At 39.9% G+C, this 12,225-nt stretch overlaps 1 protein-coding gene and 1 long non-coding RNA gene across 2 annotated transcripts in view; one reads left to right on the top strand and one right to left on the bottom strand.

Moving 5' to 3' along the window:
• Positions 1 to 915, top strand: part of STK17A (serine/threonine kinase 17a) — a 45,650-nt gene extending 44,735 nt beyond the window's left edge. Inside the window, exon 7 of the mRNA XM_032244413.1 lies at positions 274 to 915. Within this exon, the coding sequence (XP_032100304.1) occupies positions 274 to 595 (322 nt within the window). The 3' untranslated portion in view covers positions 596 to 915. The remainder of the gene's footprint in view (positions 1 to 273) is intronic.
• Positions 916 to 6,507: 5,592 nt separating this feature from the next.
• Positions 6,508 to 7,280, bottom strand: LOC116527395. The gene is made up of 2 exons (XR_004258527.1): positions 6,887 to 7,280; positions 6,508 to 6,856 (listed from the first exon to the last, which is right to left on the bottom strand). It is a non-coding gene; the product is annotated as an uncharacterized LOC116527395 (long non-coding RNA).
• Between the last annotated feature and the right edge of the window lie 4,945 nt (positions 7,281 to 12,225).

Raw genomic sequence — 12,225 nt, 5'->3', positions numbered from 1 at the left:
AATTCATGGTGAGTAGAAATTGACAGTGAAATTTTGACAGCTAAACTCTAGCAGATACTTCTCATCTGCTCTTGGTGTCTCTAGAGAGCATTTCAGGGATAACTTAAAATATTTCAACATTTTGGAAAATTATACCCAAACTCCAAAACTAATAGTTTTATTCAGGAATCACAGTAAGACTTTTGCCAGCTTTTCATACTTCCCAAAATACAGTACCTTATGCTCTAATTTTAATTGAAGTTCTAACATGTCTTAACACGTGTATCTTTACAGAGATCGAGCCACTGCTGAAGAATGTCTAAAGCACCCCTGGTTGACACAGGGTAATATTCAGGAGGTTTCTTTCAGGATGGAAAAGGCAGAAGAAGAAGCAAATGCCCTCCAAGGTCATTCTGTGCCTGAAATTAATTCAGATACTGACAAAGCAGAAACCAAGGAATCCATTGTAACCGAAGAGTTAATTGTAGTTACTTCATATACTCTAGGACAATGCAGACAGTCTGAAAAAGAGAACATGGAGCAAAAGGCCATTTCCAAACGATTTAAATTTGAGGAACCTTTACTACAAGAAATTCCAGGAGAATTTATCTACTGAGCAGTAGTATTTCAAGATTTCTACACTGAAAATATTATTTATGGACCTCAGGCCGAATGGTATACTGGAAGTGGATAACCAGTATCACTTACACAAACAAAAATAACTGTCAAATTTGTGGAGTTAGGTGGAAGCCAGATTTTAAAAGTTGCCAACCAGGAGATTTAACAGGTACAGTTATCCGTTCAATGTTATTTTTAAGAAGGGAGATGTTTGCACCTTTTAATTCTACATCCTGTTTCTTCAGAATGAGAATTTGTGTACAATGATATTTGTATTCACTTTCTTCAAAAAATCCAAGTAAAAGTGCCAAAACTACATTTCTGTAAATCTCTTGCATTATTTATGTGTTATCTATATCTGCATATGTTAGTATCTTTTCTAAAATTGATATTTTTACTTTAGATTTGTTTTCCCAAAAACAAATCTTTATCTATAGACATCTATATTTTCGAGACCTAGAATAACATTTACTAAAGTTTGATAATGTCTTATTTTTATATTTTCTTTTTTTTTTTTGAGACGGAGTTTCGCTAGTTACCCAGGCTGGAGTGCAATGGCGCGATCTCGGCTCATTGCAACCTCCGCCTCCTGGGTTCAGGCAATTCTCCTGCCTCAACCTCCTGAGTAGCTGGGATTACAGGCACATGCCACCATGCCCAGCTAATGTTTTGTATTTTTAGTAGAGACGGGGTTTCACCATGTTGACCAGGATGGTCTCGATCTCTTGACCTCGTGATCCACCCGCCTCGGCCTCCCAAAGTGCTGGGATTACAGGCTTGAGCCACCGCGCCCGGCTATTTTTATATTTTCTTACTGCTTTATGTTGACTTGATTTGGCTTCTGTGTGTTTTTGCCTCAATGTGTGTAACCTATCAGTGGAAAACCCTAATTTTTTTTTTCAATGACACTAGTAAGAGAGGTGGTAATTTTTTACCTCTGAAATTATTCTGGGTTTAATTGTCAGCTGTTCGGCTGCTTCCTTCATCACAGCACACTCACATGCATCTGCTCTAACATGCTGTACCCCTGCCACTTCCTTGCACACACGCACCGTGCTTCTCATTTAATTTTGGCCACTGTAGGTATCAGTGTGATCTGATCAACACTCTGGTTACCTTGGTCAGTGAAAAGATGCTACTATATTGTTTTTTGTCCCAAAGTGAGTAAAATCTCCTAGGGCAGAGAGAGAGTCTTCATGCCAACCATTGGGCCTCCGTTTCTGTTGAGTTTCTTATCAGTCCTCAAGCTATGCTAGGAAAGTTATAAAATGCCAATATTTATAAACATTTACTTTGCCCAAAAAATATTTACACTGGATTTTGTAAGGGAAGCACTTTGTCCCAAAAAGATTTATAAGAATGTACTAATAGTTTCATTTGATTAGGATTGAACAGTTCAGTTGTATCTAGGCCCCACAGTGACCAGTAAAGTCCTATTAAAAAATGTAAAAGTGTATGCCAAACACCGTAACGTAACTATCCTTTCACACACACAAGTCTGAGAGTCCTTATTTATCTTTTATTAGGCTCAGTGCATTAAATATTTGCCTGTCACCTGTAGCCATGCCTTGCTCTGCACTATGAACAACTCAGACCTGTCCCTTCATGGTCTGATTAGGGTGTCATACAAAGCTCTCTCCCTAGCATAGTTTCTCAGCTGTCAAAATCATGAAAATGACAGCACTTAACCCCTATTTTAAAGTATGTGCAGTAAATGCACAAATATGTGTAAATGTCAGACATTTACAAAGTCAGTAATCTCACCCAGGCCTGCTGTGTAAACCGGTCAAAGCACCTGGGAGTGCTCATTCCACCATTAGGTGAAATTCAGGCAGTTCAGACAGCCAGGTTTCACTGTTTTCTCACTAAATTGGCTTTATTTATACAGTTTCTTGGAATCTAGCATTCTAAACAAGCTCTAAAAAGCAGAAGAAATGGTACCACAGTGATAAGAGTTTTTAATGAATACCCATGGACACAGTGTTGAGCCTCAGGTAAGTCTTGGAAGAAGTAAAACACAGTATAATTTGTATAAGTATCTCTCCGAGAAAATAGGGAGGAGGTGACCAGGAAAAAATACCCACCGTTGAACGACATGTTTGTACTTGATGAGATGAATCTGTCATCAGGTTTTAAAATCAGAATCATTTGGGCTTTTTCAAAACCATTTTATATTCAAAATATTTAATTGCTGTATTTGTGAAAAATGTTTTTAGCGGCCACTTAAGTTTGCTGCATATCCTTAGCTGCTGTTGTGCCCTAAGTAGAGTCATAGGATGCTTTTTAAAAAAGCCCTTCAGAATATACTTGTAAAGGTAAATTGGCATTTTTTGGTTTATGTGTTAAACAGAGCATGAAAAGCCTTCATAATATTAGGCCAAACAATCTATTAATGACTGCCAGCTAGCACTACACTTATCTAAAGCTGTTAACATTCATTTTTTTCTATCAAATTTATGAAGGACTAAATAGTACTTTTGGGTTTTATTCATGGTTTAGAAATCCAGTTTTAACTATAATTCAATATTTTGGTGTGATGAGGTGTTTATGAAATATGCAAAATTTACAAGTAGTTTTAGTTGGGAAATCACATTTGATCTTATGTTTTATTGTTTTCACATGAAAACTAAGAGGTAATTAATACCTTTCTCTAGTAGTGGTGTAGATGAAGGGCAGATGCTCATTGTTGAATCTCAAACTTTTCCAGCTAACCTCAGTTTAGAAGAGAAATGTATTAAAGGGTTATAAAGATCACTTAGAGAATGTCAGACTGTGAATTATAGTTCTCAGTAATGGGGATGGTACGTGGCTCAGTCCATAGAGGCCTACGCATGTTTAGAAGAAATAAGTACCAATCCATGGAACCAACATAGATGGGGAAAGATGACTAGCATCAGCAAACTAATCAAAAATACATTTTAAACTCATACCTCAATTTGAATTGATAAAAATGAAAAATAGCCATGTATTGTATTTATTGTCCAAGATTGGCCACCTTGTACATTTGATTTGTTACAGAATTTAAAAAGCTAGATTGAACACCTTAATCTTAACCTCAAGAGTTTTAATCACTATTGTTGTGTCTTGGAGAGAAGAGGGATATAATTTACATATGAAATGTAGAGATCTAAATGCATACAGTCTAATCAAGCTTGACAAACGTCCACTCCTTTAACCACACTCCTGTTCTGTTGCAGATTCGTTTTCCTTATCCCCAAACTCATACAGCTGGAATCATACAGCATGCACCATTTGCCTCATGTAACTCAGCATGATGTCTTTAAGATTCATCTGTGTCGGTGCTTGTATCAGCAGTTCGTTCCTTTTTTGGTTTTTTTTGAGATGGGAGTTTCACTCTTGTTGCCCAGGCTGGAGTGCAATGACACAATCTCGGCTCACTGCAACCTCCACCTCCTGGGTTCAAACAATTCTCCTGCCTCAGCCTCCCAAGTAGCTGGTATTAAAGGTATGCACCATCACACCCGGCTAATTAGAGACAGGGTTTTGCCATGTTAGTCAGGCTGGTCTTGAACTCCTGACCTCAAGTGATACACCCACTTTGACCTCCCAAAGTGCTGTGAGGTGTGAGCCAGCATGCTCAGCCTGGTTTGTTCCTTTTTATTGTTTTGTGCTATTTGAATGCATGATAGTTTACGTAGCTATCCTTCTGTTCATGTACCCCTGAGCTGTTTCACTTTGGAGCTATTCTAAATACAAAAATTCTTGTGCAGGGATATTTGTGGACATGTTTTCATTTCTCTTGGGTTAAAAAGCTAGGGGTAGAACTGCTAGGTCTTATGGTAGCTGTATATTTAACTTTTTAAGAAACTGCCCAACGGTTTTCTAAAACCACTGCTATTTTCCATTCCTGCCAGCACATTGTACTCTGGTTGTTTTTTACATCCCTGCTGACATTTGGTATTGTCCCTCTTTTTCATTTTAACCATGCTCCAGGGTATGTGGTGGTATCTCATGGTGGTTTAATTTGCATTTGCCTGATGACTAATAGAGAGTACTTTTCATGTGTTTTTTTCCTTTTAATTGGGTAAGATTCCTTTGTGCATTCTGGACATAAAGGATTGTCAGATTGATGTATCACAAATATCTTTTCCCACTCTATGGCTTGTTTTTTCCATATACCTGTTGAGAAGGGTTTAGTTTTAGTGAAATCCACTTTTATCAGTTTTTGTTTTACAGTTAATGCTTTCTGTGTGCTCTTTAAGAAGTCGTTACGTACCCCAAGCTAATGAAAATACTGTTTTATTTTTCTTAGGAGTATAATAGTTGTAGCAAATATTCAAGTTTGTTATTCACCTTGAATTAGTATTTTTATATGCCATGAAGTAGGTAGGCATTAAGTACCTTTGAACATTCTACTGAATGTTTAGTGGTTCCAGCACCACTTGTCAAAGATTCTCCTTCCACCATTAAATTGTTTTGGTGCCCTTGCGTGAAAAAATTTGACCATATATCTGTGGATCTAGTTTTCTGTTCCATTCTGTTTATCTTTTTGTGAAAACTTGGTAAGTCTTGAGCTCAGGTAAAACAGACATTCTAATTTCTTTTTCTGCAAATAGCTTTGTTTATTCTAGGTCTTTTGCATTTCCAAATAAAGTCTGTCAATCTCTAACACTACTCCCAGAAAAAGATTTGTGCATTTTGACTAGGATTCACTGAATCTATAAATCGACTTAATACTTTAACAACATTAAGTCACCCAATCCATTAAACATGTTTTTCCATTTACTTCATTTTTTCTCAGCAGTGTTTTACAGATTTCAATGCAGAGATCCTGTATATCCATTAACTTTATCCCTGGGTATTTCATGTTTTTTGGATACTTTTTTTTTTTTTTTTTTTTTTTTTGCTTTTAATACTCCAACTCTCATTTTTAGCTCATCATGTCTAACCAGAACTATGTTGTAAATTATTTAAATGAGTCTTTTGAAACTTTTATTGGTAACAGTGGGAGTAAGCTTGCTGAACTGAAATTTATAATAGCAAAATTGGAAGGAATCCCTCCTCTACTTTTTCAAATTAGAGATGCTGTAATGGAAGCTGAGAGAATATGTGATTTGCCCAAGAGCTCACAGCTAGTTACTGGCAGCACAAAGGACAGAATCATTCAGGTTTCCTGACTGCTTGTCAAGAACTTTGATCTCAGTGGATTCTACCTTTGGCCCCATTTTAATGTCCAAAACACAGTAATTTTTAAGAATGACTTTTGTGTAATTTAATTTTGGATTTCTTTTTTACTAACTAGAGGACAGGTAACCTGAGATGAGCTAGTGCAGGGGGCAGCATACTGTGTGTGGCCTGTGCTGCCTGTTTGGTGAGGTTTTATTGGAACAGCCACACCTATGTGTTTGTTTTGTTTGTGGATGCCTTCACGCTACACTGCACGGGTGAATAGTTGTGACAGAGATATCTGAAAGCCTGTACAGCCTAAGGTATTTAGTATCTGGCCCTTTATGGAAATGAGAAAGTTTGCCAATTCCCAGGCAATTATAATCTAAATATATTTAAAATCGGAGATATTTTCTATTTAAAATCAATCTTGCCACAGTCCTTTGGGGAGCAGCGTATTTCACATAGCAGGATAATCTTATGACTTGATTACATTTTCTCCTTGCCATTTTCACTGAAATAAGTGGAGATTTTATTTACTAAAACTATTTTTACTAAATGTTAGTAGCACAAAAGTATCAGTTTCAATACACTGTGATGAGTTTCCATGAAAATTAGTATCTCTTTAGTTATCTCTGTTATTAAGTAACTAGCTTTCTAATAAATTGTAAGAGAAGTATACCTAGAAGATAAATGAAAATATTTGGGAAGAGAGATGTTTAATCCTCAACTGGAATTGGTCAGGGGAGAGGATTATCATCTCATCCTTGTCCTCCCTTTTTAATCTAAGCCACTATAACTGTGTGTCCCTTTTAAAGCAGCATATTCAACACTGTCATCCTACACTTTTTAAAGCTTTTGATTCTGCACTAGTTATAGACTTACAGGGAATTGAAAAGACAGTACAGATTCATCTTACATAACTACAGGAAATTGATTTTTGCACAGCATATATCATTTTATGCCATCTTATCTTCCTGTAACCCTACCAAGACAGTTGAGATACAGAACTGCTTCACTGCCATATAAAGATCTGTTGATGTCAGCATTTTACCAATTTGAGTGAAATGTAGAAAACTTAACTCTCTTGTCCATCCCCTCCCCACTCTATTGATAATTGTCTTAAATATATCTGCTATGTACATTGAGATCCACATCAGACAATTTTGCTTTCACTACCAAGTAATTTAGAAAACACAAGAAGGAAAAAGTCTATTGTATTTACCCATTTTTTGCTGTTTCTGTCATTCTTCCTGACATTCCAAGACTTTTTTTTTTTAAACGTTTCTGGTTCAAGACCTTCCATTAGGGTAGGTTTATTCAAGGTCTACAGGGTAGACCCATTCAACATATTATGTTAGTTTTTCATCATCCAAGAACGTCTTACCCCTTCATTCCTGAAGGAACATTTCACCAGATACAGAATTTGGAGTTGACAGTTTTGTTTTGAGGCAGTCTCACTCTGTTGCCCAGGCTGGAGTGCGGTGGCAGGATCTTGGCTCACTGCAACCTCCACCTCCTGCTTTCAAGCAATTCTCATGCCTTAGCCTCCCAAGTAGCTGAGATTACAGGCACAGGCCACCATGCCTAGCTAATTTTTTTTATTTTTAGTAGAGACAGAATTTTGCCATGTTAACCAGGCTGGTCTCAAACTCCTGAATTGAAGTGATCCACTCACCTTGGCCTCCCAAAGTGCTAGGATTACAGGCGTGCACCACTGTGCTCAGCCACCAGCTGACAGTTCTTTTAGCACTCTAAAATAATTGGTCCCACTTCCTTCTTGCCTCCATGGTTTACAAAGAGAAATCTGTCATTTGTGTTACTTTTCCCTATAGGTAAGATGTCATTTCTTTCTTGACACTTTCACGCTTTTTTCTTTGTCTTTAGTTTTCAGAAGTCTGTCCTATCACGGATTTATTGGGGTTTCACTCAGCTTTTTGAATACAGGCATACCTCAGAAATATTATGGGTTCAGTTCCAGACCACTGCAATAAACCAAATACCACAAGAAAGCAAGTCACATGAATTTTTTGCTTTTTCAGTGCATATAAAATGGTTTACACTATAGTTTTTTTAAGTGAGCAATAGTATTATGCCTAAAAAATAATGTACACATATTAATTTAAAAATACTTTTACATGTCAGAGGAGGGTAGGAAAAGATAATTTTTAAATACCTTACTGCTAAGAAATTCTAACAACCATTCTTTGAGTCATAATCTTTTTGCTGGTGGACAGTCTTGCCTCAATGTTGATGGCTGCTGACTGATCAGGGTGGTGGTTGCTGAAGCCTGGTGTAAATGTGGCAATTTCTTAAGACAACAGTGGAGTTTGCTGCATGGATTAACTCTTCTTTCATGAAAGATTCCTCTGTAGCATATGATGCTGTTTGACAGCATTTACCCACAGTAGAACTTTTCAAAATTAGGAGTCGATCCTCTCGAACCCTGCCAATGGTAAGTTTATGGAATATTCTAAATCTTTTGTTGTCATTTCAACAATGTTCACAGCATCTTCACCAGGAGTAGATTCCATCTCAAGAAATCATTCTCTTTGTTCGTCCATGAGAAGCAACTGTTGATCCACACAAGTTTGATCCTGGGATTACAGCAATTCAGTCACATCTCCAGGATCCTCCACTTCTAATTCTCTTGCTATTTTCACCCTATCTGCAGTTCCTTCCTCCTCTTAAGTCTTGAAACCCTCTTATTCTTCCAAGCTCCTATTAATGTTGATATTTTGACCTCCTCCCATGAATCAAATGCTCTTAATGGCATCTAAAATGGTGAATCCTTTCCAAAAGGTTTTCAACTGACTTTGCCCAGAACCATCAGGAGAATCATAAAATGTATTTCTTAAATAATAAGTCTTGAAAATCAAAAGTACACCTTGATCCATGGGCTGCAGAATAGATACTATGTTAGCAGGCATGAAAATATTCATCTCCTTGTACATCTCCATCCGAGTTCTTGGGTAACCAGGTGCATTGTTAATGAGTAGCAATATTTTGGGCTTTGTTTTTTTCAGACAGGGTTTCACCATGTTGCCTAGGCTGGTCTCGAACTCCTGGCCTCAAGCGATCCACCCACCTTAGCCTCCCCAAGTGCTGGGATTACAGGCATGAGCCACTGCACCAAGCCATAGTTTGACTTTCTAGGACATTTTTAGAAAATTCACTATTCAAAACAAAGTCGAAGAGACAAGGAGTAGACACACTTATCCCTATTCCTCCCACTAAGTGCAGCCTGGACTTACATAAAACAAACATGAGACAACTATGAAAGATGAGAAGACTGACTGGCTAGGAACTTCAGTACCCAAGGAATAACACAGCATTGACTTACCTGGGTTTTCTTTTGCCTCATATAGCTCAGATTGAGCGCTGGAGAAATTGGTACCCCAGAAACACCAATAGGAGCCGACAGCTAAGCAAAGCCTGGTATCTCTAGCCAAAGGATCAGGACAGGGCAACCTAGAAAGATGGAGAGCTCTCAGACAGTAACTGCCCTACTCTATGCAAACACCATGGAAAACCCATGGCCCAAACCCCACAGCCTCATCAGCAAAGGCCAAGTGGGGAGCCTAGACCTTTTCCTTTGCCTGTTGTAATGAGGCCTCCCCATCCCCTGCTGGAGCCATGTCAAAGCTAGCCCAGTAGGGAGTGTGGGACTTCTATCCCTGCAAGATGGTGATGAGGGCCACTCCCATGGTGTCACTGGAGGCTATATTGGGAGCCTAGACTTTCACCCTGATCCAGGAGAAACAACTCCCCCCACTCCTATGGTATCAGTGGGGCCCATGTGTTCTAGTGGGAAGCCACCCCACCCCCTGCCTATGTTCAAAGGGGGCTCAGTGGTGAGCCTGAACCTTCACCCCACCACTTGGCCCCTTCACCACCTGGGGTAAACATAATTGACAAATGTGTGTCTTCCAACTGCTCCACTGATCGGCCATTCCCTTCTCTCTCCCCTACTTTTCTGGCCTTCCTATTTCCTGACACACAACAGTACTGAAATTAGGCCAATTAATAACCCCACAATGGCATCTAAATGTGAGAGATGAGGAAGCTGCAGGAGAAAATTTGGAGTCAGGGGATTTTTCTCCCCTAGCCAAGGGAAGCCATGAGAGACTGTACCAGGAAGAACGTTGCATTCCAGCGCAGATACTGTGCTTTTCCCAGTCTTCGCAACCAACAGACCAGGAGATGCCCTCTGGTGCCCACGCCACCAAGGCCCTGAGTTTCAGTCACAAAACTGGGCAGCAATTTGGGCAGACACCGAGCTAGTGGCAGGAGTTTTTTTTTTTTTTCATACCCCAGTGGTATCTGGAATGCCAGCGAGGTAAAACCCTTCACTTCCCTGGAAGGGGGACTGAAGCCAAGGGGATAAGTGGTCTGGCTTGGTGGGTCCCACTCTCACGGAACCCAGCAAGCTAAGATCCACTGGCTTGAAATTCCTGCTGCTAGCACAGCAGTCTGAGGTCAACCTGGGAAGACTGAGCTTGGTGGGGGGAGGGGCGTCCACCACTGCTGAGGCTTGAGTAGGTGGTTTTCCCCTCACAGTGTAAACAAACCTGCAGGGAAGTTTGAACTGGGTGGAGCCCACTGCAGCTCAGCAAGGCCTCTGCGGCCAAACTGCCTGTCTAGATTCCTCCTCTGTGAGCATGGCATCTCTGAAAAAAAGGCAGCAACCCCAGTCATGGGCTTACTGATAAAACCCTCATCTCCCTGGGACAGAGTACCTGGGGGAAGGGGTGACTGTGAGCATAGCTTCAGCAGAGGTAAGCTCTCCCAGCACAGCATTCAAGCTCTGATAAGGGACAGACTGTCTCCTCCAGTGGGTCCCTGACTCCTGTATATCCTGACTGGGAAACACCTCCCAGTAGGGGCCAACAGTTACCTCATACAGGAGAGCTCTGGCTAGCATCTGGCAGGTGCCCCTCTGGGACGAAGCTTCCAAAGGAACAGGTAGCAATCTTTGCTGTTCTGCAGCCTCCGCTGGTGATTCCCAGGCAAACAGGGTCTGGAGTGGACCTCCAGCACACCTGCAGCAGAGGGGCCAGACTGTTAGAAGCAAAATTAACAAACAAAGGAATAGCATCAACATCAACAAAAAGGAGGTCCACTCAGAGACCCCATCCAAAGATCACTAATATCAAAGACCAAAAGCAGATAAATCCATGAAGATGGGGAGACACCAGCGCAAAAAAGGCTGAAAATTCCAACAACCAGAACACCTCTTCTCCAAAGGATCACAACTCCTTGCCAGCAAAGGAGCAAAACTGAACACGGAATGGGTTTGACGAATTGACAGAAGTAGACTTCAGCAGGTGGGTAATAACAAACTCCTATAAGCTACAGGAGCATATTCTTATCCAACGCAAGGAAGCTAAAAAGATTAAAAGGAGCTGCTAATTAGAATAACCAGTTTAGGGAAGAACATAAATGACCTGATGGAGCTGAAAAATAGCACGAGAACTTCGTGAAGCATATGCGGGTATCAACAGCTGAATCAATCAAGTGAAGGAAAGGATATCAGAGACTGAAGATCAACTCAATGAAATAAAGGGAGAATACAAGATGATAGAAAAAAGAGTGAAAAGAAACGAGCAAAGCCTCCAAGAAATATGGAACTATGTGAAAGGAACAAATCTACCTTTGATCAGTGTACCTGAAAGTGATGGGGAGAATGGAACCAAGTTGGAAAACACTCTTCAGGATATTATCCAGGATACTATCCAGGAGAACTTCCCCAACCTAGCAAGGCAGGCCAACATTCAAATTCAGGAAATTCAGAGACTACCACAAAGATATTGCTTAAGAATAGCAACCCCAAGACACATAATCATCAGATTCACTAAGGTTGAAATAAAGGAAAAAATGTTAAGGGCAGCCAGAGAGAAAGGTCGGGTTACCCACAAAGGAAAGCCCATCAGACTAACAGCAAATCTCTCTGTGGAAACCCTACAAAAGTCAGAAGAGAGTGGGGGCCAATATTCAACATTCTTAAAGAATTTTCAACCCAGAATTTCATATCCAGCCAAACTAAGCTTCATAAGCAAAGGAGAAATAAAATCCTTTACAGACAAGCAAATGCTTAGAGATTTTGTCACCACCAGGCCTGCCTTACAAGAGCTCCTAAAGGAAGCACTAAACATGGAAAGAAACAACTGGTACCAGCCACTGCAAAAACATACCAAAGTGTAGAGACCATCAACGGCAGGAAGAAGCTGCATCAGTTAATGGCCAAAATAACCAGCTACCATCATAATGACAGGATCAAATTGACACAGAACAATATTAACTTTAATGTTAATGAGGTAAATGCCCCAATTAAAAGACACAGTCTGGCAAATTGGATAAAGAGCCAAGACCCACCAATGTGCTGTATTCAGGAGACCCATCTCACATGCAAAGACAAACATAGGCTCAAAATAAAGGGATGGAAGGATATTTACCAAGCAAGTGGAAAGCAAAAAAAACAAAAACAAAAAGCAGAAGTTG

Source organism: Sapajus apella, unplaced genomic scaffold (genome assembly GCF_009761245.1).
Source record: "Sapajus apella isolate SASKATOON/1434 unplaced genomic scaffold, GSC_monkey_1.0 scaffold54, whole genome shotgun sequence".
Lineage (NCBI taxonomy): Eukaryota > Metazoa > Chordata > Mammalia > Primates > Cebidae > Sapajus > Sapajus apella.
The sequence above is the reverse complement of the archived record's forward strand: the minus strand, read 5'-3'. Positions and strand labels throughout refer to the sequence as shown.